General features: G+C 40.8%; 1 protein-coding gene and 1 long non-coding RNA gene across 2 annotated transcripts in view; one reads left to right on the top strand and one right to left on the bottom strand.

Moving 5' to 3' along the window:
- The window catches only part of arhgap18 (Rho GTPase activating protein 18), an 83,654-nt gene that overhangs the window by 36,148 nt on the left and 20,177 nt on the right, over positions 1-27,329 (bottom strand). Inside the window, exons 2-4 of the mRNA XM_033021249.1 lie at positions 5,415-5,614; positions 4,312-4,517; positions 1,116-1,191 (exon numbers count right to left, since the gene is read on the bottom strand). Of these exons, the coding sequence (XP_032877140.1) occupies positions 1,116-1,191; positions 4,312-4,517; positions 5,415-5,614 (482 nt within the window). The remainder of the gene's footprint in view (positions 1-1,115; positions 1,192-4,311; positions 4,518-5,414; positions 5,615-27,329) is intronic.
- On the top strand, positions 6,214-25,912 carry LOC116973312. The gene is made up of 4 exons (XR_004412036.1): positions 6,214-6,224; positions 7,873-7,876; positions 11,089-11,093; positions 25,811-25,912. It is a non-coding gene; the product is annotated as an uncharacterized LOC116973312 (long non-coding RNA).

A 27,329-nucleotide genomic window follows, 5' to 3' on the forward strand; every position in this document is an offset into this window, starting at 1 on the left:
ACAGATCAAACTGAGCCTCTTTCCCAATGATGATATCCAGATGAGAAGTGAATTTCAAGACTTAAACCAATATCATCCTCTGAAAGTTACAAAGAACAGACAGACCTTTGCAAATGAAAATATATCATAGAGATGTAGTTCATCTGAAATTCCACATATAAACCTTCCATCTTGTCACATGCCCACAAACATGAGTACGTTTTAAACTGTGGAAATTTAGAAACTACCTCTTCCGGCAGCTCGCTCCATACACCCACCACCCTTTACGTAAAAAAGTCACGCCTCAGGTTCCTATTAAATCTTTCCCCCCCCTCACCTTAAACCTATGCCCTCTTAGGATCACCCTATGTGCAGTGTGTACTATGCTCAGTTCTGGTCACCCAGCTGTAGGAAGAATGTAATTGAGTTGATAAGAATGCAGAAGCGATTCACCAGGATGATAGGCAGGGACTAGTGTAGATGGGACATGGTGGTCAGTGTGGGTAAGTTGAGCTGAAGTGTCCAGGCTGTAGGACTCTATGTATGTTTGGGATTTATGACATTTTAGTAGAACAATGGTAGATCAACTCAGAATTGGTGGATGAAGTATTTTTGCGTTTTGTTAAGAAATTGTAACTGTAAAATAAGTGACACAAACAGCCAAAGTAGCAGATGATGGGCCTGCCCAACTTAGGCGATTTCTTTAGCTACTACAGGCGACTAGGCTGTCGCCACATGGTCGCCGGAGTGTCGCTTGTATGGTCGTGTGTAGTCTCCTCAGTCGCCCAAAGAGTCATAGCATCTTTCTGGATTTTCAACGTTGAAGATTTTTCGGAGACAGTCGGTGACATTGGCTTTGACGCCAATGAACGTAACTTGACTTCTCCTGACGTAGGTGCTGTTGTAGTTGGCGCCAGGTTAACGTAGGTTGTCGCCAGGTGACGTAGGTTGTCGACGGTGCTGACTTCATTTTTTTTTTTGTCAAAGTAATGATTCTATTTAAAATTTTATGTCAAATGGGGGTCCAGTTGCCGTTTTTTCGGCGACCTGCTACGACTATGTCTGTCGCCTAAAAATAGTCTAAGTGGGACAGGCCCATAAGAATGCACTTTTATCCTGTAAAATATATTTCATACCTTCAAGTATCTCAGTGGCATCATTCAATTCACTTTCATCAGCTGTAACAGCTGAAGCTTCGCCTGTTCTGGAAACCTAAAAGTCAACAGAGAGATCGAGTCCATAAAATCATGTATAACTCAGTTGCAGATGTTTGACATGTCAATGTTCATAGGTTCACTTTATTCCCTTGCCTGCTGAAGGACACTAAAGAAGAAAATTAGATGTCTGGGGCAACAGTGCAGAAATGTAGTGTAATGAGGGAAATAAAGGCAGAAGGTTTCCCTGGCATATTCAAAATGAAATTAAATAATCTCTACAGGATGAGCTAATGGCTGAGTTGTTTATGACAAGGAGTGGGATGCTCCATTGGGCTGTTATGACAGTGGGTAGAAATGGGGGCAGAGGAGAGCTGGGTAGTTTAAGAAGAATAATGTTTTGGATAAATTTGAATGAGGGCTAGTAAATAAATGAGTGAAAAGACTCTTAACAGACAGGTTCCCAGTGTATGGCAAATGCATTTCTCATGTGTGCTGAGGAAGGCAGGTCCTACAGGAGACATGACAAGCTGAACAAAAGTTCTGAAAGTGGGCACTCCACGACATTGGATGTGACAATGGTCTTCTGCGATCCTTCATGCTTTATGATGCAGTTGCATGAATAAGGTGGAAAGAAAATTGAAGACTGCTCAATCCACGATTTTCAGTTCATAACTTCATATGTTCAAGGAGCAGAATTAGGCCATTTGGCCCATCAGATCTACTCCACCATTCAATCATGGCTGATCTATCTTTCACTCTCAACCCCATTCTCATGCCTTCTCCCCATAACCCCTGACACCCGTACTAATCAAGAATCTGTCAGTGTCAGCCATATAGATATCCATTGACGTGGCCTTCACAGCCGTCTGTGGCTATAAAGGCTGCAATATATTTTTAATTGAACTTGAACCTGATATTATGGAATGTAGCACTGTTCAAACTACAGTAGGTAGGAGTTTTATAAAGTTTCCTCTAACTGCAACGTAGGGATTCTTAAATATCCACAATAATATCTTTACATAGTCAAAACATTTTTAGAGATAAGCCTTCAAATTTAAATCTATAATATTGACAATAGTGAACATTTCACTTTTTGCTAAGCAACTTTCACACAGTATCGCATTTGATGTTTTTCATAGAGATTCTGACTGAAAAACACTCATCTGTAATTCTATTTTATAACATTGTTCCTCAGCTTATTTTGAAAGCTTGAGTTCTGATGTTGGGAGCGCAGAACCTTGCCCAATGACCATGCAACTCAAATAGTGAGGCTACCTGTTAACAGATGGTGAACCTATGGTTCTCCAAATACAAATAGTTAATGGGCATGTATACACAATCATATGTTTTATTCACAGTTTTCATCATCAATGTGTACAGAACCCATAGCCTGGACGTGAACCTTGCCTTTTTTAAAATAATCCCTCTTCTTGAGGTGCTGTGGGAGTTGTTGATAAGATGGTAGGAGTTTGGGGCAACTGATGGTGGGACAAGTCATGGTGTAGGGTACATGGGTTTCAAGTGGTGGCCGAGGGAAAGGGTGTAGTTTCAGTGTGTGGACTGGCTGTTAGTTGATACCTCAGTGAAATCTGTGGTGAAGGTTAGTGTGCAGTTTGATCATTGAGGGGAAACTGCTGCAAGAATTGCTTTTAACAACTGGGATCAACTTGAAGCAGTTTCCCTGTGCAGAGATTCACGGACTGGTTCACGTTAACATACAAAGGTGGATCCCACATGTTTTCTTGGGCCTACTCTTGAGTGCTGGGTGTTTGGTCATACAACGGGAATTATGGAAATGGAGTCTGTGCATTTCTTTGTTTTTGCTCTTCATTTATGGAAATTAACTCATTTTATTTTACACATTAATCTTTCCACTTAAATCACCAACAGCAGAGCTGTATTTCACCAGAGTATTGCTTTTGACTGCTTTAGATATATTGTAAGGGTGTTTTATGTTACAGATGTGGATCTCATAAGTAACATGATTAAAACTATGAACTTATGGCGATACAAGAATTCCAAATGGATTCTCACTACTACTTGTCAATACATTAAACCGTTATACAATCCATTACATTTTATTAAAAAAAATAAATACTCAATGTTCATACTCTTTATTTAATGTAATTCTTTTATAAATTGTTGTCTGCTCTTGACGCCATAGCGTGCAATTAAACCACACATGCAATTAGCAGAAGGAAACCAAGCATGTCCGCCCTGAACTGTCTCCTCCTCTCCCCACCTCCCCACCTCCAATGTTCTTGCTGTTTTACATGTCTTACTTTCTAAAATACAAACACGTTGTTATGGAGACTATGCCACAAAATATTATTCTGTGCATGTGCAAGTTCTCTCTATTTGTTTCAGTATAAAGCTGAAATGCTGCCAATGGCTGATAATGCTCACCTTTTGGGAACTCTACAGGTATTTGCTCAAGGTGAAGGATTATAAAACCCCCTTTGTGCTCTCAATCAAGCAATGAGAATCAGTATTACAGATATATTTCTGTACATCCACCCCACACCATTTCTCCCATCCATCCAAACTACAAACTATCCTAGGTACACAAAATGCTGGAGAAACTTAGCGGGTGCAGCAGCATCTATGGAGCGAAGGAAATAGGCGACTTTTCGGGCCGAAACCCTTCTTCAGACTGATAGGGGGTGGGGGGGGGGGGGGGGAGAAGGAAGGAGGAGGAGGAGCCCGAGGGCGGGGGGATGGGAGGAGACAGCTCGAAGGTTAAGGAAGGGGAGGAGACAGCAAGGGCTAGCAAAACTGGGAGAATTCAACGTTCATGCCATCGGGACGCAAACAACCCAGGCGGAATATGAGGTGCTGTTCCTCCAATTTCCGGTGTTGCTCATTCTGGCAATGGAGGAGACCCAGGACAGAGAGGTCGGATTGGGAATGGGAGGGGGAGTTGAAGTGCTGAGCCACCGGGAGTTCAGGTAGGTTATTGCGGACTGAGCGGAGGTGTTCGGCGAAACGATCGCCCAACCTCCGCTTAGTCTCCCCGATGTAAATCAGCTCTACAAACTATCCTGTCTTTTTTATAGATGTGGAGAGATACCAGTATTAGACTCTTATTTAAAAAAAACCTTCCATATGCAATGCAAACCTTAAGAATATAACGGCCATTGTTCTGGTCTCTCCTAAAGTAGATGTACCCGCCTACCTGTTGACTAAAGATGTCCCTGACATCAGGGATTGGTTGCTTATTTTTTTTCCTCATTGTCTTTGTAAATGTTTCTACTCTTCTCTGAACAGCCTCTGCCTGGGTACGGGTCAAGGTGGACAGTAACGTTATGCTCTCATGGGCGTCTCCATTGACCAAACCTGAAAGGCCAGCATCCTTCAGCCACTCCGCTTCCACCTCCCCTTCTGTACAAAAACAAGGTAAAAAAAAGTTGAAAGACAAACAATAGTAACAACAAATAAATTAATCTTCATGCAAAAAAAGTCTTCACAACCTTATTAATTAGAGCTAGTTTCTACAGTGTAATTGGAACTTGGCTTTCTTGGCAATGAGGCATTTATTGATTTACTGCTGTTCTTCTGGCTGAATACTCTGAAGAAGACCATGGTTTGTTAGGTTCTCTAATCCAAACATTTCAAACTTTTAAAGTTTAAGCATATCATTGTGTAAACTGCAGACTTTAACATTCCCCTGTACACTTTTGGCAAATGATGGCAAATAGTGATAAGTTCAAGCTGCAATGTATATTGATGTATATATCCCTTCACATATTGGCTTATGTTCTACATAAATATAAAAAGACAAGATACATAAATATCCTGCTGCACTTGTAATCTGGGAATGGGCTTTCATGGGATCTTAAGAACAAGATTTTATTTAATATGTTAAAATTCTAGTCAAATGAATACTGCTTATAGCAGGGGGAAAAAAACTGTTGGAAGAACCCAATGAGTTATTCAGCATTTGCGAAAGGAAATGGACGGATGACATTTCAGGTAGGGATCTTGCTTCGATCTGGAAGAAGGATCCCAAACATAACTATCATCTGTCATTTCCCTCCTCAGATGCTGCCTGACCTCCTGAGTTCCTCCAGTAGTTATTTTTTGCTCAAGCTTCCAGCATCTGTAGTTTCTTGTGTCTCGATACTTACATATATGTAATATGATTCATTTTATTGTTTTAGTGGTCTTTTATTCTCTGATTACTTTCAAATTCATCGAATATGATCTGCAATGTAGTTATTTTTCTAAAATAAAATCATTTGGATACACAATAGAAATTCCATAAATAATTTCACGAACCATCAGGCACTTTGACAGACACTTCTTCTTGCTCTTCATGGGCATTATCCTTGGTTTTCTGGATGTGTTCTACTTCACTCCAGTAGTCATCCATGGAAAGTTCATCCAGAGAATCCTGGGAGAAGGACCGTTCATAATGAGGCTTCTCCATATTGTTCTTGGAATGCATTTGGTTCATGCTATACTGCCCACATCTTCTGCTATAAAGCAAAGAATACGAGACTTCAAAGAGCTGTTTCCTAGAACATCATTATTTAACTTAGTATGTCCTTTGTTTTGGTGATTCACTTTAAGGAAATGTAGCTGAAATGAAATGAAGTTAATGTTGGCAAGCATTACAAATTTGGTTCTTGTGCATTGAAGTTTTTATTTTGCAGTATAACTATGAATTCATAAATGATATTAGACATAATATATAACACATACACACACACACACAGCAAAATGACTCCATTCCTTGCACCTAAAATGATTAACATCTCAAAATCCTATCTGGCTGGTTAGCCACAATGAAGCTATTTATTTTTCAGAACAATGTTATCTGCTTTAATTTGCATGTGCACCATGCATTTTGTCATGAATCCAATCACATATCTGTTGACGAGCACTTCAGCTCTAACCTTAAGGGTATCAGGCGTTATGAGGAGAAGGAAGGAGAATGGGGTTGAGAGGAAAAGATAGATCAGCCATGATTGAATGGCAAAGTAGACTTGATGGACCGAATGGCTTAATTCTGCTCCTATAACTTATGAACCTGTGCAAGACCATTTGCTAACTACATTACCAATATTGTAAATCAACTCTTTCCCTGTTTATAGATTCATGGAAATCTATGGGCAGTGGACAGAGCTAACTAAAACCATTAACTTCCAGAAATTCTCTAAGGCCAAATATGCAAGGTTAAAAAATATGCATTATTTCCTCTGAAAGTATAGTGTTCCAACCGCATACATTTTATTGGATTTCGTTTGTGAATACTGGGCACAAGGGATTGAAAAGAATAATAGAGTTAAAATGTAATATTGGCAAAAAATGAAAATAAAAGTTAACCATTACCGGTCTTTGGTTGAAACGAAAGTGTAATTACAAGTTCAAGCTTCATTCACAATCTGTCATTCAGATTTCACTTCCATGAACGGAATGATTTTGAGGTTTTGAAAGAAATTAAGTGGTTTGGGGCAGATGCCGCAAAATATAGAAAACCAGAAATTTCACCTGGTTTAAAAAGAGGCAGGAGAAAGAAATGTTGACAAAGAGGCATTTCAGTTATTGAAAAATTATAACAATGCTATGTGTCTCATTTAAAATGAAACCTTTGATTTAAATTGAAAACAACGGGTCCTCAATGCATTCTATGCCTGCTCTGAACAGAATGAACGCCACTCCCCTGCCAGCCTCAAGTGCATCTGTATCAATGATTACTGTGGCAGACGCAAGATCGGCCTTCATGAGAATAAATCCATGGAAAGCAACTGGCCCGGATGGTGTGTAAGAAGGAACTGCAGATTCTGTTTAAACTGAAGATAGACACAAAAAGCTAGAGAAACTCAGCGGGGCAGGCAACATCTCTGGAGAGAAGGAAAGGGTGATGTTTCAGGTCGAGACCCTTCTTCAGACTGGTTATTGATAAGGGAAACAAGAGATATAGACGGTGATGTGGAGAGATAAAGAACAATGAATGAAAGATATGCAAAAAATTAACAATGATAAAGCAAAGAGGGCATTGTTAGCTGTTTATTGGGTGAAAATGAGAAGCTAGTGCGACAAGGGTGGGGTAGGGTAGAGAGAGGGAATGCCGGGGCCACCTGAAATGAGAGAAAAATCAATATTCATACCATTGGGCTGTAAGGTGCCCAAGCGAAATATGAGATGCTGTTCCTCCAATTTGCATTTAGCCTCACTCTGGCAATGGTGGAGTCCTAGAACAGAAAGGTCTGTGTAGGAATGGGAAGGAGAATTAAAGTGTCCAGCAACCGGGGGATCAGGTAGGTTCAGGAGGGCCGAACGAAGTTGTTCCGAGAAACGACCGCCCAGTCTGCGTTTGGTCTCGCTGATGTATAAAAGTCCACATCCTGAACAACGGATAAAGTAAATGAGGTTGGAGGAGGAGCAAGTGAACCTCTGTCTAACTCGGGGTCCCTGGACAGAGTCGAGGGAGGAGGTATAGCGACAGGTGTTGCATCTTCTGCAGTTACAGGGGAAGGTACCTGGTGGGTGGTTTTGGTGGGAAGGGATGAGTTAACCAGGCAGTTGTGGAGGGAACGGTCTCTACGGAAGGCGGAAAGGCATGGAGATGGGAAAATGTGGCTAATGGTGGGATCCCTTTGGAGGTGGCTTTCGGAGGATTATGTGTTGTAAGCGACGGCTTATAGGGTGGATGGTATGGACTAGGGGGAAATTGTCTCTGTTATGACTAGGGGGAGGGGGAGCAAGGGTGGAGCTGCGGGATACCGAGGAGACACGTGAGGGTCTCATATATGATGAGAGAGGGAAACCCCCGTTCCCTACAGAATGAAATCTCGGATGTCCTAGTATGGAACACCTCATCTTGGACGCAGATGCGGCGTAGACAGAGGAATTGGGAGTAGGGGGATAGTCTTTGCAGGAAGCATTAGTCTATTTCCTGTGATGGAGATTGTGAGATCAAAAAAGGGGAGGGAAGTGTCGGAGATGGTCCAAGTAAATTTGAGTGCAGGATGAAAATTGCTGGTGAAGTTGATGAAGTCAATGAGTTCTGCATGGGTGCAGGAGGTAGCGCCGATGCAGTGATCAATGTGACAGAGTTAGAGTTTGGGGATAGGCCCAGTGTACACTTGGAACAGGGATTGTTCAACGCACCCTACAAAGAGACAAGCTTTGGATGGAGGAAGTGGGAGGAGTCAAAGGAGAAGTTGGTACGGGTGAGGACCAGCTCCATTAGGTGGAGTAGAGTGTTAGTAGAGGGAAATTATATGGTTTTGCTGAGGAAGAAACAGAGAGCTTTAAGGTCTTCTTGGTGGGGGATGGAGGTGTAGAGTTAGTGAACGTCCCGTCCATAGTAAAGATGAGGGAGTGGGGGCTCGGAAAGCGGAAGTCATTAAAGAGACGAAGGGCATGTGAGGTATCTTGGACATAGGTCTGGAGAGATTGGACTGGGGGGGGGGGGGGGGGTAGGATGGAGTGAGATACATGGAAATAATTTCCGTGGGATAGGAGCAGGCAGGAACAATGGCCATGTTCTCAGGACTTGCCTGGACCAGCTGGCAGAGATATTCACAGACATCTTTAACATAGAAACATTGGTAATAGGTGCAGGAGTAGGCCATTCAGCCCTTTAAACCAGCACCACCATTCAATATGAAATAGGCTGATCATCCAAAATCATTATCCCTTTCCTGCCTTCTCCCCATATCCATTGATTCTGTTAGCCCCAAGTACTAAATCTAACTCTCTCTTGAAAACATCCAGTGTGTTAGCCTCCACGGCCTTCTGTGACAGAGAATTCCACTGATTTCCTCATCTCAGTCCTAAATGGCCTACCCCTTATTCTTAAACTGACCCTTGGTTCTGGACTGCATCTAGCCTGTCAAACCCCTTAAGAATTTTATATGTTTCAATAAGATTATAAATTTACTATAAGATTATAAGATTATATAAAATCAGTTAACCTCTCACTGCCACCGTATTGATAGCTCCACATGCTTCAAGAAGACCACTTTCATCCTGGTGCCAAAGAAAAGCAAGGTAGCATGCCTTAATGACTACTGTCCCGTGACTCTGACATCCACCAGAATAAAGTATTTGAGAGACTGGTGATGGTGCATATTAATTCCAGCCACTCAGCCAGTCTTGATTCACTGAAGTTAATATCACAACATGTGCCATCTCCCTGGCCTCAAACTAATTTCTGGAACAGCTAAACATCAAGGACTCCTGCGTGCCTTCAACACTAGAATCCCATCCAAACTCCTGGGCCTAGGAATTTGCCACTAGATCATCAACTATCTGACCAACAAACCACAATCAGTGAGGATAGGTGACTTTACCTCCTCCATAATAATTCTATACTGGAGCCCCGCAAGCAAGTGTTCTCAGTCCCCTACTATGTTCCCTATGCACTCATCGCTGCGCCACCAATTCTGCTCTAACTCTATCTCTAAGTTTGCAGATGACACCACTGTGGCATCATGAACAATCACGGAGATAGAGAACTCTGTACATGGTATCAGGACAATAACCTCTCGCTCAATGTCAACAAGGCAAAGGAGCTAGTTATTGACCAGAAAGCATGGTGGAATACCTGCCTCAATCAGCAGCAATGGTATTGAAATGGAAATGGTTGAGAGTTTCAGGTTCCTTGGCGTTAATATTACCAACGATCTGTCGTGGACCAACCACATTGATGTGACAGCCAAGAAGAAACACCAACACCTCTACTTCCTGAGGAGAATGGGTAAATTCAGCATGTCTCCAATGACCCTTATAAACTTCTACAGATGCACCGTTGAAAACATATTGTAGGCTTGCATGACAGCTTGGCTTGGGAACAACTCTGACCAAGACCGCAAGAAATTTTAGAGAGTTGCAGATGTAGCCCAATCCATCATACAGAACAGACTTCCCACCATTGACTCCATCTACACTCCACCCCAATCATTCCTTCTTGTCACTGCTCCCAACTGGCAGAATGTACAAAAGCTTGAAAGCATGTACCATCAGACTCACACGTAGCTTCTTCCCTTTTCAATCGGACTTCTGGATGGTCCCTCCACAAATTAGGGTCCTGTCCGATTCACCTCTACCCCATGTGTAGGATGGATGGTGGTTACAAAACTCAGATGCTGGTTTAAACTGAAGATAGCCACAAAAAAACTGGAGTAACTCAGCGTGTCAAGCAGCATCTCTGAAGAAAAGGAATAGGTGACATTCGGGTCATGACCCTTCTTCAGACTGAAAGTCAGGGGGAAGGGAAATGAGAGATATAGACGGTGATAGAGATAGAACAAATGAATAAAAGAAATGCAAAAAAGTAAGGATGATCAAGGGTCCATTGTTGGCTGTGAGCTAGGTGATAATGAGTTATACAGACAAAGAAACTCAACAGGACCACAGTGAAACTAGTATGACGACTAGGGTGGGGGGAGGGATGGAGGGATGGAGAGAGAGGGGATGCAAGGGTTACACTTAGAGATTGAACCTAATGTAATTGGTGAGTCGACAGGACAGGATGCAAGTGCAGTACCTAATCACAAGAAAATCTCTTGAGGTGACAGGAAAAGCATTGCAAGCCAAAGTTAGAGAAATCCCAAGAGCACAACAGTGTTAATATTGTGGGAGGAAAAATGAGCTTCACAGGATAGAATTACTTCTTGCTTTTGGTATATCTAACAGATGTAGAAAGACAAAACACTTTGCAAATAAATAACATGCAAAGGAATTAGCAGCACATAAACAGGCAGTTAGAACAATTAATGAGCAATTGGGAGTAAGTTTTTTTTCTTGTCACGGAGGTCAATATTAATGATTTGGATGATGAGGTGTAGTTCACACTTAAATTAAAATCAGGGAATTACCTAAGATTTTAACAGATAAGAGAAAGCCAATGTAATGCAATACTATTTCATTTATATGAGAATGCTAATTAAGGTTTTAATTCTGAAAATTGATTATGATGGAGTTTGTGCCCTTGTTAAAGGACGCGTACAATTGTTGGTTCACTAAAATTGAATTTTAGCTGTGGATAAACTGATCTTCAGACTGTTGCTTGACAGCCATATATGGATGAGTAATAGATATTAGCAAGTGTAATGATATTGATGTGTTTAATATAACAGCATTTGCTGGAATGACATGTAAAATGTACATAGGCCAGGAAAATTAGAATGTTTAATGCCTGGATGCTTAGAGATTGAACTAGATAATTTAAAAAGCATTAAATTGGGCATGATGAAATAGTAAATTTAGTGCCAATGTGTTCCTCATATGGTTTCAATAGCTTCGAGGGACAAACTAGATGGTCTTAGTCGTGCAGACAAAATACCTTAGTTCCTGTTACAACTCCCTTGCTTGGATTAGTTCAGTAGAAGCAATATCTAACAAGGGTGAATCATTGGTACATGTTTAGATCCTACAATAAAAAGACCTTGAAAAAAAAGATTATTATCTAGTACCTTAGAAAGAAAATAGTATATATACTTGCACAGTGCTAAAGTTCAAAATAGGTTTCTGCATGCAATAGAGTTTGTCATATTTAATAGCTCTTGGGAGGAACCACTGGAAATGATTGCCATTTGGCATTTGTACTGCACCCCCAGAAGATTTCCAAAGGAATGTGCGTGAGTTTGTGAATGGATGTCAGGGCCATGAAATACTTGCTGATGATATGGTTGCTGCAGGTTTGGGTTTGATTTGAGGGAAGTCTGTTCTTGCACATTTTCCAATCTCAGAAATGTATTTTTCACCTCACATCACCTTCCCACACTCTCACCCCTTCTTCACATCACCCCATACAGTTTTTTTCCTTCCCCTAACTAATGTCAAGGCTGTAGCAAGATTAGAAGGCACAGTTGTTGCCTCTCACCTATAGAACAGATCAATGCTTGAATGCTTAAAATCAGCTTCCTGAAAAGCCTCCTGCACTGTAAATAATTTTACTTGTCTAAACAGTGCAGCTTCGACAATGGGCTTGAGAGCAGGCGAAAAGCTTTTTTCTTAGAAGTATAATTTTGACAATTCACCTGCAATTGATTCCTCTTCTTGTAACAATTAATATTTAATTGTCCCTCCCCACATGATTGTGACCATGGGCATTAATCATAATTAATCATTAATTCATAGCAAAAGGATTTGAGTATAGGAGCAGGGAGGTTCTACTGCAGTTGTACAGGGCCTTGGTGAGACCACACCTGGAGTATTGCGTACAGTTTTGGTCTCCTAATCTGAGGAAGGACATTCTTGCCATAGAGGGAGTATGGAGAAGATTCACCAGACTGATTCCTGGGATGTCAGGTAACAGGTACATGGTAAATGGTAGGGAATTGAAGAATGTAGGTGAACAGAGGGATCTGGGAATAACTGTGCACAGTTCCCTGAAAGTGGAATCTCATGTAGATAGGGTGGTAAAGAAAGCTTTTGGTGTGCTGGCATTTATAAATCAGAGCATTGAGTATAGAAGTTGGGATGTAATGTTAAAATTGTACAAGGCATTGGTGAGGCCAATTCTGGAGTATGGTGTACAATTTTGGTCGCCTAATTATAGGAAGGATGTCAACAAAATAGAGAGAGTACAGAGGAGATTTACTAGAATGTTGCCTGGGTTTCAGCAACTAAGTTACAGAGAAAGGCTGAACAAGTTAGGGCTTTATTCTTTGGAGCGCAGAAGGTTAAGGGGGGACTTGATAGAGGTTTTTAAAATGATGAGAGGGATAGACAGAGTTGACGTGGAAAAGCTTTTCCCACTGAGAGTAGGGAAGATTCAAACAAGGGGACATGACTTGAGAATTAAGGGACTGAAGTTTAGGGGTAATATGAGGGGGAACTTCTTTACTCAGAGAGTGGTAGCTGTGTGGAATGAGCTTCCAGTGAAGGTGGTGGAGGCAGGTTCGTTTTTATCATTTAAAAATAAATTGGATAGTTATATGGATGGGAAAGGAATGGAGGGTTATGGTCTGAGCGCAGGTATATGGGACTAGGGGAGATTATGTGTTCGGCACGGACTAGAAGGGTCGAGATGGCCTGTTTCCGTGCTGTAATTGTTATATGGTTATGTCAGGACTTTCATATGAAGAAAGACTGGGTAGACTCGGCTTGTACTCGCTAGAATTTAGAAGATTGGGATGGGATCTTATAGAAACTTACAAAATTCTTAAGGGGTTGGACTAGATGCAGGAAGATTATTCCCGATGTTGGGGAAGTCCAGAACAAGGGGTCACAGTTTAAGGATAAGGGGAAATCTTTTAGGACCGAGATGAGAAAAAAAATTTTCACACAGAGAGTGGTGAATCTCTGGAATTCTCTGCCACAGAATGTAGTTGAGGCCAGTTCATTGGCTATATTTAAGAGGGAGTTAGATGTGGCCCTTGTGGCTGAAGGGATCAGCGGGTATGGAGAGAAGGCAGGTGCAGGATACTGAGTTGGATGATCAGCCATGATCATATTGAATGGCGGTGCAGGCTTGAAGGGCCGAATGGCCTACTCCTGCACCTATTTTCTATGTTTTTATTAGTACTGCACGTGTCTTCTTAACAACCAGCATTACTTTGATATAAAGGTCAGTTGAACATATTGTGCAGAGCCTCATACTTGAAATAGCTTGCAATATGTTTGTCCATACAGACCTTCTCCAGGTAACAAACAGATTATGTTTTTACAGACATCTGTAAATCCTTTTTGTCATCAGTCAGAATACACACACACACACATACACACACACACACACACACACAACTTCACTCTATATGGTCAGCATACCTTCACAGTATTGTAACAAATGGCCTAAAAATCACTTTAGATTGATAGGAAAGGATAATTATTACAGAGAGACAGACAGAATTAGTTCTGTCATTTATAGGAATTAATGTAGGTACATTGGATTTCTAATAGTATTATGGAAACTCATTCTTATGTAGGGCTTTCTATAAATTGGGCTTTGTAAACTGGGGATGGCCTGTACTTTCCACTCTGTCATGGTCATAATATCAGCCAAATTCTAGACACAAACACACCCTTGTAACTTGTACTGAGTTCTAATTTCAGAAACTTAGATGTTTTGAAATATCTTGTGAATTTATTAGTCGTGAGCCCAGACAACGAGGGAGCTTAGAAAACAAGGCAATCTTCCTTCCGACGCCCGCACTTTGATGAAGGAGCTGTTCGATAACTAATATTTTGTCACTTCTCTTACACTCTCAAACCCAAGAATATGGAAGTCAACTGAGCTCATAACTGCTGATCCAATGGCCCTTGAGATCTGGTCACATTCATTAGTGCATTATTGGGGAAATATATCACTTCATTTCATTTTGGATGTTGTAATCAATATAATGGAATACATACAGTGTGATATATTAAATAATGAATAACAACATTCATTTTGAGTCACTTTCAGTTTTGATTTACAGACTTCAATGACAATGATTCACCAACACCCATTGTAGTCAAAGCTAAGCACAATACATTGTGTTTCATTTTATTAAGTGAAAGCATCTGGTGATGAACAACACAAAATGAGTTCAAAATTTTCCCCTCAATTTGCTCGGTCAGTCAGTTTTGATTTCCCTCATGCAATACTGCGGGAGGCTAAGGATAACCTTTCCAGTGTCATGTATTCCTGTGAAAAATCCTTTAATATAAATAGATCATATTTTAAAAGTCCTCAAAGTCACATACAAATCTTGTTAAAGGTATCACGACGGACTTCCAATATCAGTTATTCTATATCTTCCTTTTTCAAGTGGTGGTTATGATAGTTAGTTACATTATTTGCTTTAAAATGTTTCGAACCTGCATGCATTTACAAGCTCATGCCACTGGGTGGCTCCTCAGAGTACACAACCAAGATATTTCTTCCCTTGTTCTCTTCTGAATATTTTTTTCATGTCAGTACATTTTGAACTACTACGATTATATTTTTTATTAGTTCTTCCTTTTAAGTATTCAATTTAATTATTTATGCCTGTAATTGTCTCTGGGATATGTACGTAGGGTTGCCCTTTATGTTACCCAGGGTGTTCTTTCATTTAACTGTTACCTCTATCCTTGCCATTACAGCCTTTGTTTCAACTCTTTGCTTTGGCTTCCCTGTGGCCCACATAACCTATTGTTCATAGAGTAAAGCTGTGTTAATGTAGCACGTTATGGACTTTGATGGTGCCAGATTGGCAAATTTTATAGACAAATGAAATGTTATTACTATTTAGGACCTGAAGAAGGATCTCCACCCAAAACGGCATCTGTCTATTTCCCTCCACACGTGCTGCCTGACCCACCAAATTCCTCCAGCCGTTTATTTTTTCACTCTGGATTCCAACATCTGCAGTATCTTGTGTCTCCACTACTATACTTATAATTCACTTTTTTTTTAAATGTAGCACAATAGAATATTATATGTTTTACTAAACCCATTAAGTTTCCAGGAAGTGTGGGAACCGGAGTGCTAATGAGCATGGAAACTGAGATGCCAGTGAGGGAAAACGAGCATGGAAACCATTTGTTTTTCTTCACCATGGATTATCACTTTTTTTCTACTTGGCCATTGTTGGCTCTTCACAATAAACAGCCAAACTTCAAGCACCACCACCAATAATCCTAAATTGCCATCAAACCGATTACTGGAACATTATTGGCTTTAGGCATTCTTGATCTATGGTCTGCACACCTCCATGTTGTGTGGCACTGATGCAGCTTCCTTGGACTTGGCCTCTTCCTCATCTCTGACAGCACCTTGAAGATATAGGGCTCTTCAGTGTTGATGCATTATTCTAATCCACATCTCCCTCCTGCTAAACAATGGGATAGCAATGATAGGCACAAAATGCAGGAGTAACTCAGTGGGACAGACAGCATCTCTGGATAAAGAGAATGGGTGATGTTTCAGGTCGAGACCCTTCTTCATAGCAATGATATTGCCCCCACCCACTACACCCTAACACTCCCACCACACTCTTTTTGAATACGTTGTGATATTTTCTTATATTAAAATGTGATTAAAAAATATGGGTGGTTGTTGTTGAACTGGCTCTAGATGTTAGCATTCGGCTTTAGACAAGAACCATTTCAAAAATGGCTTTAGATCCATTTGCTTGAGTCTCATACAACATGGCACATCAGTAGAGTTGCTGCCTCACAACACCAGAGAGCCGGGTTCGATCCTGACCACAGATGTTGTCTGAACGGAGTTTGTACATTCTCCATGTGACCATGTGGGTTTCCTCCATGTGCTCCTGTGTCCTCCCACATTCCAAAGACGTGCAGGTTTATAGGTTAATTGGCTCCTGTAATTTGTCCCCAGTGTGTAGCATAGGTGATCATGAGTCAGTGTGGGCTCAGTGGCTTGTTTCCACGCTGCATCTCTAAACTAAACTAACAGGGGGGGGGGGGGGGGGGGGGGTGTTGATGATTGCCTGTTTATGCTGCTTGAGATGTTGTTACAACCTGTATAATAATTTCAACTCTTCCTGGTACAGCTGACATTTTTCCCCTAAAGACACCAAAACATTTTAGGTGACACAACTGCCAAAAATAGACCTGTAGCTTTGAGAAATTGTTTGGCATCTGGTGTGACGTTGTTATTTTACCAGCTCTTGTAAAGTTCAGGGAAGTTTTTTTTTCCGTTCAATCTACAACTCAGATAAACAAACAACATCTCTGTAGATATTCCTAGCATCTTTGGTAAAGAGGGTGAATAATGGAAGATGAACAAAACAGGGGATAAAGGGTTGTATCAATTCACCTGAATTAGCTTTTGGTTATAGGATTTAAATAAAACAAACTAATCACATCTCAAGGTTCGGGCAGTTGTTTCTTCATTGAAATGGTGTGACCATCTGGACACAGGAGGCTAGGACATTGTTCAAGCTGGCATTGTTCCAGCCCCCTCCAAACTGCCAGAACAGGACTTCTGGCTGCATATGATGATGAAAACAAGGTAATCTGTAAAATTACACTGCAGAGCGCCTGCACACTCATTAGAGAAATTGATCAAGGCTTACTTAAATAAAGATTAAACCATTCACTTTACAGCTGTGTGATGTTACCAGCAACCAAGTGTCCTTACACACAGAGCAAGAACAGAATAAATAAAGATATGCACAAAGTCGAATAGTTTGGGGACACATTGATTAAACTTAATTTTTATAGTATTTAATTCTCTTCTCTTATGGGCTGATCTGTGCAGAGCTTACACGTTCTCCCTGTAACCACATGGGTTTTCTCCGGGTGCTCAAGTTACCTCCCACACTCCAATGCAGGTGTGTAGGTTAATTGCCACTAGAATGTAGGATGCAAAAGTGAGATAACATAGAACTAGTGTTTGGGTGAACGATGATTGTGGACTCAGTGGACCGATGGACCCGTTTCCACGCTGTATCACTAAAGCTAAAAAAGGGGCTACCCACAAACATCTGAATTGAGCTGATGGTAATGACTTCTATTGCATCACAATATTCCCAATCTGCGTCACAATGTTCACGAGGAGGATCAACAATCTGGCTCCCCAACTTTCTTTAAACAAAATGAGTCAGAGAGCAGAAGGAATAATTTCTTGACACTTTTAGCCTCGTCTTTCAGTGCCCCACCTGTTTTCAATAGACAGCAAAATCGTGTTTCAGAAAGCCTGCTGTATGTATGATGAGGGTGTGGACTGCATTGTATTCCAAAATGCTCTGTTTTTGTATTTTACATGTTATTGGATCAAGGATAATAATAATAATAATAATAAATTTTATTTAATGGGCGCCTTTCATACATCTCAAGGACACCTTACATAGTAATCGGAAAGAAAAACATATAATCGGAATAAAACAAGTAATTAAAGACATCACAGTGACACAAATTAAAAACAGAATTCAATCCAAAAACAGAAAATCAAAAACACAGTGTGAAAAGAGAGCAGCGGCAACCAAATCGTGCCAGCGTCCACTCTCTCTTCACGGCAGCCATCTTGGACACAGACCTACAGGACTACAATTAGACAAAAAAATCATCCCCCCACAGTGGGTAGTACTGTGGAGGAAGGCACAATGTCCAGTCCCCACCCCATGTTCACCCCAAAGTCAGGCCTATTGAGGCCACCGCAATTGCCTGTACGGAGGCCCGATGTCCCTGGCCGTTCTCACCAGGTGGTCTTGCCCCGGCGTCGGGAGAGTCCTTTCGGCGGCTGGGCCACTTGGAACGGCCGCTTTTTGGTTGGAGCCCGCGGCTGCCGAAGCCGACAAGGCCGCGCCGGTTTGGCGCTCCCAGGCTCCCGATGAAAAAGTCGGCGCCCGCTCTCCGCACTGCCGCCTTGCCGCCTCTAAAGGATAGGTTATGGTCCATAGCACCTAATGACATAATGCAGTATATTGCATGGTGTTTCCTGCTATACCCCAATTTTGCTTTGCTTGTTGTCTAGGGCCTGAAAAGGCACTGTTCTTTATTGAAATGTATAACCTGGTCAAAGTGCTACACACTCCATGACATATCATATCCTTGATGCATTAGTGAGCTGGGATTTGTCTAATGCAATAATATCATCTCAGAAGACCCGAATAGATCCGGTATCATTACTGCAGTGATTTCCAAGGCAACGGAGAGAACAGTCTCTTTTCTAAACCTGTATTTTGCAATGAATGATACAACTACATGTTCTCTCTCAAAGAGTTGAAATATCACACCTAGCCTGATATCACTGCCTTTGAGTATATACCAGATGGCTACAATACATAGTTCTCTTTGCTTGGAGAGCAACCTATCATTTGACAGCTCCATGGCAATGGTTGATCAGCCTGATGGAATAGTTATACTGTACTGAGCAATGAAGATAGTTGGCAAAGAGAGATTGTGGAAAACATCCAGTAATGAGAGGAAATAAAATATTATAAAAGATGAGATTCCCCTTGAGATAGATTACTGACAGATGGTGAGAGAAGTCCGACAATAAGTCACCTGCTTGTCTTTTTATACGAAATTGTAAGATTTTGTGAGAATGAAATACATGCGATTTGTGAAGTGCTGCTTTTTTCACAGGAAGAGAAATACACGTCTTCATTGTGACCCCGTTCAGGAGCGATTCCTAGAAATTCACCCAGTCAATAGCATAAGACATACAATCAAATAAAATAATTGTGATGGCTGAGTACAATGCACTGGCATGTATAAGTAACACCACTGTTTGGTGAGTGATTTCTGGACAAACTTGTGTTGTCAGTCTTACTGAGAATACACATCAGAAGGTCAACCCAAGCTGCATGCCATTTTCTAATCATTAAACTTCCCTGTTACTGGTTCGAATTCAGGGAATTATACGTCATGCCTACATGAACTTCAAAAGTACTTCATTGGTTGAAGAGCATTTGGGAGTAACCCAGGACATTAAATGCCAATTAAATCAATTGCATTCCTTTTGACAGAGGTGATATTTCCGTGTCATATTGCTGTTTTTTTAATCTACATGCGCTGATCCAGGATTGTCTACCCATAAATTCAATGGCAAAAAGATGACCGACAGGAAATGTAGGTGCAGAGAACTGTATACCGATCTGTTTCAAACGATGTTTAATGTTGCATTCCAATTGTATTTAATTTCCATGCATTTCTGCTCCAAGGGTGTAATTAAAGGTTACATTTTATCATAGGACTTATTGAGAAAAGCAATCTCTCTTAAGAGTGCTGTTAAGAGTTGCCAAGGTCACCTGGGAACACACAACTCTGTCTCTATATTCAGCTGCCAGAAAAGTGTTGTTCATGTAGTACAAAGGCTCGTACTACAAGACAAAAATAAAACATTGTCATCTGTGACTTTGAATCCATTCTTTCAAAGAACGGGACAAAATGGCAGATGTTGGCATGGCACTTGAAGCCTAACTTGTTTTGAAATAAATATAAAAGGGGAAAATTGATTTTATCTGGTAAAGCTGCACAATCAGTTAGCTAAATATTGAACTATTTTGTGCCACCTGGAGCCTTGTTTGCTGAAACCGTGGGTTCCAGGCACCCGAGTTCATTACAAGCAGACACAAAGAACAACAAGTAATTGAAAATAATTTTGGTGAAAATGGTCTTGCTCCGGGCAAAAACAAAATGGTGGGCAGCGATGTGGGATACTGATTTACTATCAACATGATTTGTGCAGATGCCAAAGAAAAATGTTAAACCTATAGAAAATTAGTTAAGCCTGAAACAATCTCGTTTAATGCACAAAGTATATTAATCTGGAGGCCTGGAAACTGAAGTTGTAAATTTCAATAGAAGTTTATGAATTTGTCATTGGTTTATTTATTTTTTGTCAAATAGTACTGGAATAAAAAGTTTTCCACAGTACTGATGTCCATCGGATTTTGGAACAAACACAATTATTTTTTGCCAATATTCTTTCGGAAGTAAAGCTGTCTGAATTCAGAGACTCCAAATCTACAAACATTCTTAAACTCACTCCAAAGTGACCGGGCAAGTCCCTTTGTAGCATTATACGGGTACAGAGAAATTGTACAAATAAAGCCAGATATACTGCTCAACTTTGAGTTAGGTGTCACATTCAAACACGATAAATTACATACCTTCCAATCAATCCTGCTAAGTTAAGTGAACCTGAGTAAATTTACAGCACAGAAGGAAGCCATTTGGGCTATTATGCCCATGCCAGTCAAAAGGAACTACTACACCAAATCTCACATTTCAGCACATGATCAGAAGCCATTAACAACATAGGATGAGCTATCTTAAAAGCTATAGTAAATGATTATCTAATATATTCATTCTCACCTTTCAAACAATGTCTAAGAGTCTTCCATCGTAATCCATGGCCCTGTACTGTCTAGTTGTCTGCACAGAGCCACTGGTGGTGACTGAATGATTACGCACTTAGACCGGCTTTGATGCCATGGAATACTGAAGCACAGGTTTAACATGGACAAGGAAGCCTCCCATTGAAGTTTCTCATTATTTGATTTGAGGAGGGATGACAGGTTAAAAGGCAAGAGATTTAGGGATGAGGCGAGGAGAAATTTCTTCACTCAAAGGGTGGTGAACTTGTTGAATTTATCAGCACAGAGTTGACAAGGTCTAGCTCCAAGGCAGATGGATACATTTCTGAAAGCAATGGCATCATGAGGCATGAGGAGAGCACAATATGATTTTGAGATAGAGAATTGGCTATGGTAGAGCTGGCTAAAGGAACAAAGAATATCCTCCTGTTCCTTTCTTCTATTGTTAATCTCTTGCTTGAACGGGGACGCGACCTTTTCCTTGTTGTGTCTTCGTTTCGCTGGGATCTAACATCGTTGAGCTGGCAGCCTCCAACTGGAATCGATCTGATGGCTCCGGTCGCAGAGCCGGTGGACTTACCATCACGGAGCTGGGGGACTTCGGAGGCTGTGGTGGCGCTGTGGCTTCGACCCGACTTCGGAGCTTCGGAGGCTTTGGCCGCAGGCTCTGTGGACGTTAACATCGGGAGCTCGCAGGTCCCTGGTAGGAGGCCGATTTTCGGGAGGTCCCGCAACGGCAACTTCACCTGCCCTGAATCGCGGGGTTTGAATCAGCCCGTCGCAGGGCTTTTCATCGCCCGGCGCGGCTTAATCGGCCGCGGGACTTACCATCGCCCGCCGGGGGCTTTAACATCAAGAGCCTCGATCGCCTCGACGCAGCAGTTTGATTGCCTGACCGCGGGAGAAGAACAGGGAAGAGATAAGACTTTTGCCTTCCATCACAGTGAGGAGATGTTTGGAGATTCACTGTGATGGATGTTTGTGTGAAACTGTGTTAATTGTGTGGGGTTTTTTGGGGGGGGTTTGCTGTTATGACTGCAGGGAACAAAATTGCGTTCGAACTTTTGTTTGTTTGAATGACAATAAAAGGCATTCTACTCTATACTATGTTTTCATGATGATTATCTGTCGTTCTAATTCAGCTCTTGAATTAGTAATGTCCCAGATTCAACACCAGTTGGAAAAAGCAGAGAAGACAAAGACACAGAATTTATTCTTAGTGGCACGACTTGAATGTTTATATATGCAACAGTGACTCACATTGTCTCCGCTAGTGGTTCCTGAACGGTGTAACTATTAGTGTAGGAAGGAACTGCAGATGCTGGTTTAAACCGAAGATAGAAACAAAATGTTGGAGTCACTTAGCGGGACAGGCAGTATCTCTGGAGAAAACGAATGGATGGCATTTCAGGTCGAGACTCTTCTTCAGACTATTAGGTAATCGTGTATTAATTAGGTATTATGTAACTATTAGGCTGAGGCTGGAGGCAGGAATGACACCTTGGCTCTGTGCAGACAGCGAGACCGTACAGGGCAATGGATTACGATGGAAGACTCTTAGACATTGTTTGAAAGGTGACTATGAACTTTATTTTGCAATATGCACCTATTCCAGCATTGAAGTGACAATCACATAAACCCTTGGACACTGTCATCTTATTGTGAGTCACTTCTACAGTGGCAAATCAAGAAAAGATGCAGCATTTCAATATGTGGTATCTTTGAACCTCTGTGGGCCAGTAGCAGAGGAATTACATTACACCAGAGTGTTTAACCTCATGGCCTTGCACACCTACTGCTAACTTCATTCTAGAATATTAACTCGCATTCAACTGTAGAAGAGTAGGCTAGCAGCAGCACACTTGAAACATCACACTAGTGAAACATCAGCAACTTCTTCTTTAGCAGTCCCTCAGAACTGTGGGGTCAATGAATGAGTCCTATGGGGAATATTCTGCTACCGGGAATACAGGTGAGGCTCGACAGGATAGGTGGATGAGTTATTTTTTATTCCTTTCACCATTTGATTTAAACCACTGGAGAAACTCAGTGCTTGGCGCTATCCTGGAGGATCCTGCCACAGAGATTCATATGAATCAGTGAGGATATTACTTAATTTAGATGTTTTGAAACTATTTCTATTCTCCACAAAGTTACTTGCTGGGACAGAGAACAGATTAAATTCAAGAGTCTGGTGTCAAATATGAAATCCGCCTATTAAAGTTTGCTGAATGTTACGAATGCCTCGACAAGACAATAATGCTCACCTATCATTCAAATGAAAATCCTGGAAAGGCTATGGACCTAAAAATGACACTGCTATAATTCTAAAGGTTTACACTAGGAGTGGCTGTGCCTCTTGCCAAGCTGCCAGTATAGCCACAACTATAATTAGGAATGTTACAACATTTTGAGATTTTAAAAATCAAGTCTGTAATTTATCCCATCAGATAAAGCATACAAAGAACTTTAATTTGATACCTAATTCACTTTCATATCTTCAGTATTAAAAAATATATGGTCATTTTCACACTTGGAAATTAGCATCTTGTTCCCTATTGCTTTTCCATTGACAACACAAAAGCTGTGATCGAGGACAGTTAATTGACATAAATGCCCATAACTTTCTTAAAAAATTAAGAGAACTAAATGAAATTTTCAGGTATTATAGATTGAAGCATTCTGAAACAAATATGAAACATCTTACTTGGATGACCTGAAATTAAAGCATATGATGTTAGTTGCTTAATTGTAGCTAATTACAAAATTGACCGTTGTGACGCAAATAGTAATAAACATACAGACCGCCTCGAAAATTCAAAAATGTGATATTCTCAAGATCAGAACTTTAATATTATTGTATTATATGCTTTAAGTCTGTAACAGACAGATAAAGAAATACAATTTCTAGCAAAAGACCAAGTCTTTATGGAGAAGATCAGCTGCTAGCTGGTACATTGGCATATCATAATCAGGAGCATTATCATACACCTCCGATTGCAACAAATAAGCAACTCTGTACACCTTGTTTTTCCTCAACTTTTCAATTTTGGCATCGTAAACAAGTTTTTGCTCTTCAAACCATGCATGACATGCCTTTCTACCCACTACTTTCCAATCAAGAATGTCCTGTAGATCATCACATTTGGAATAGTCCAAATTCGGATAATCTCTGCGAATGCTGTTGAAATCAGTCTCTTTCAATTTTTTTTATTTTTTTCCCCCCTCTCTTTCGTGTCCCGAGCATGCTCCTTGTCTTTCTGCTCTCAGTTCCTTCTGATTTGTCTTCTGCACTCTCCCAAATTTCATTGCCTTAGAGAGCACCTCCTCCCTACGTTGCTCCTCGAGGTAGTTGACTGTTCTATTCTTGCAGGCCCGCATCCTACATGACAGATAACACATGGTGGCATTGGGAGATTTCTGTTTTGATCCCCATTATCTCCTCCGAATCAATGTTGTGTGATCTTGCTGATGCAGTCTCCTCCTTCAATTTCTCAGTTACATCAAGTTCAAAGTATTTACTATACTGCCTCTCCAACACAGTGATGACAGCTCCTCATCTTTGAACTGAACTGTGGATGTACTGGTAGCTCCTGAAGTTTTGTCAACATGGCATCAAGATGTACCTCCTCACCGAATAAATCTTCCCTTGCCAATATCAAGTTCTCTGGATTTTCTGTGGCTTCCTTTAGAGCAGCAATCACCACTTTAACCACTCTGATGCCATCAACGGTTGATCTGACTCTGGCTTGAAGTGTAGAAGCGCTTTATCCAAGGCTCAGTCAGATATTTGCCATGTAAGCCTAATATCTGAAGTTCTACTTTTGCTTCAGTCTGGGTGAAGTCATGGAGGATGGCGCTTCTCAACCCCCTACAGGATGTTCCGCTATTCAGCAGGGCAACAAAGTCATCATAATGCTCTATGAGCTTGCCACTAATATGGAAAAGTATATGTAATCTGTTACCACGGTACCATGGGAGGATGCCTCGGGGGATGTTCCTTTCATCCAAAAATGCAACAAATCCTTTTGGGTCCCCTTTTCCATTCTTGTACCAAAGTTTGTTCATCTGCAGTATGACATTTCCTGCTCGACAGTCTTTCCCAAAGAAGAATTTTCCTCTGGATTGTTTGTGCATTTTGAGGGCTGAGCGAACTGATGTTGTGATGGAGTCAACAGGATGCAAGTGGCAGTGGAGCTCATTCAAAGATTTACCCCCACTCACTGGTCACAATCCTAATAGCAACATGATTAGCTGCACACCTGTCACTCAATATATTTGAAATGTTGTTGATTATCTTTTGCCTGGTGTCTTGGAAATCTGTTTTTTCATAAGTGTAAGTTTTACACAAATTGTCAACCGTATCGCAAATATGCTGCGCATAGTCCTCAGCAGTCCCACCAGCCAATTCATCGACTGCTGCAGAAAGACATTTATTTGTGGTGGTGAAGTGTACACTGTTAATATGGGTCTCTTCTAGGGTGGTTGCATCAAAACCCACAGTCAAATCCTTTGTTGCTAGGATCATCTCTGCTGTCTGCAACTCAGCAATAGCTCCCAATTCTCAGGGCATAACTTCAACTGCACTGCATTGAGGAACATGATCCAGATTAAGTCCACTCTGCTTGTAGAACTGGCTTATCAGGATTGGAATGTTTGCTGTGGGAGTTTTGATTACAATACAGTCAAACACATGCATCCTTGCTCTTGAGGAGTAAGTCTTCTGGTCCACCTTTGACTTGACAATACTGGCAGCCTCCAGAGTTTCGATTGTTTCTTTGGGGAAAAGATTATCAAATCCTCTTCCCTGTCCTTTAGTTTTTCATGAACTTTTCTGTACTGGTTAATTGAAACAGTTTTCCTCTTTTTCTTACTGCCACAAAACTTGAGCAAATGTCTCTGTGCTTTTTTAAGTCTCAAAAAACTCTGCCTTGATTTCAGCAAGCTCTCGTGCAAAAGTATTCCCACCTAATTTGGTTTTGAGTTCCTGAATCTTTCTGTCCTTTAAATCTATTTGGTTTTGCTTTCTCTTTAAGGCTTGATTAACTACACATTTGGGAGTGCCCTAAGTTCACTGATCTTTGTGCGATACTTTAGTGCAAGAGCGACCTTGAATGTGGACAGGAAGTTTAGTATTTTCTCATTTTCTGTTTCCTTGGTGAAAGAGTTAGAAATTCTCTGCTACATCTTCTTGAAACACTAGACGTCGATGGCATTCAGGAGAGGCAGCAGCTGTCGTTGGCGTTGCTAGATTCAGTGGATGATGCTGACTATGACTGTCATCGCCCATGTCCTCAGTGTCTTGAAATATGGGCACATGGCTTTCGGCTGATGTCAAGGATTCAGGATCTTGAGCACTAGGCAGTGGAATGTCATCTAAAGAAATGTGTTGACTGCCTTCTGGAAGTTTAAAAGTTTCATCACAAATTTTCATAAATGCTCCAAGTTCCTTGGGATTGCTGAGTTTTTTAAACTTAAGCAAAGTCTGGTTAACGAGAGTCCTCACCCTTGAGTTAACAGCAGCAAATGAATGGCCTTCTGCATTCGACAAAGAGAAATGTGAGCTCAGCGATTTCTCAGTTTCAGGCTTTTTCCAAACGAGGTAAACAAGTGCAAGATGTGTCCATTTTTAAGATCCCTCTTAGACTCTGGCATGACAGAGAAATTCAATTCAAGGTGAACTCTAGCTATGCCTGGCTGGGCTTTTGGATTGACAATTTTGCATTTCTTCTTCAGAGACCTGTTTAAAATGTAAAGAAATGATAAAGTTAAACGTTTAAACAAATAGTAAATACCCAACATCTAATCAATTACCCATTCATCTAATCAATTACTAAATTCAATGACTAGATCTAAACTTCTATCTATTTCTTAAGAAAAGGCTGAAATTTTTAAATAGCCATAGTATCCAAATAACAAATAACGAACTGATCCCGTTCACACAAGTATTCACAATATAACATGATTTTTAAATCTCACTTTGTCATGAACTTATATGCCAAATGGAAGGAATTTAATGTTTGATTTCCATAAATTAATCCAGAAACATCCTCTCAAGATAATCAAAATCATTATTTTTTGCACAATACACTGTGCTGTGGATATTTAGTATGAAAATATTGATCATGGATAGACAATAACACAAAATGTAGATGATTTAGATGCTCTTATGACATAATTGTGCAAAAAATAGTGATTTTGATTATCTTGAGAGTGGATGTTTCTGGAATGTGATCGATTGGAATGTTACCGTTGCCATGATTTAAGTCCCATCGGCAGGCAAGACATGGCCAATTTATATCGGGGCCAAAATAACATTTTTCGCATCAGCAGATTAAAATGAAGCCACACCAAAAAGCAAAAAAATGTTAAATAAATGACATACCTTTTGTTTTTGTCCTGCACTTGCGATCCGTGATGTTGAAGGTGTTTCTGGTCGCGTTTAAGTTCAATCCAACGACTCAATTGACCAGCGACA

This window comes from Amblyraja radiata, chromosome 5 (genome assembly GCF_010909765.2).
Source record: "Amblyraja radiata isolate CabotCenter1 chromosome 5, sAmbRad1.1.pri, whole genome shotgun sequence".
Lineage (NCBI taxonomy): Eukaryota > Metazoa > Chordata > Chondrichthyes > Rajiformes > Rajidae > Amblyraja > Amblyraja radiata.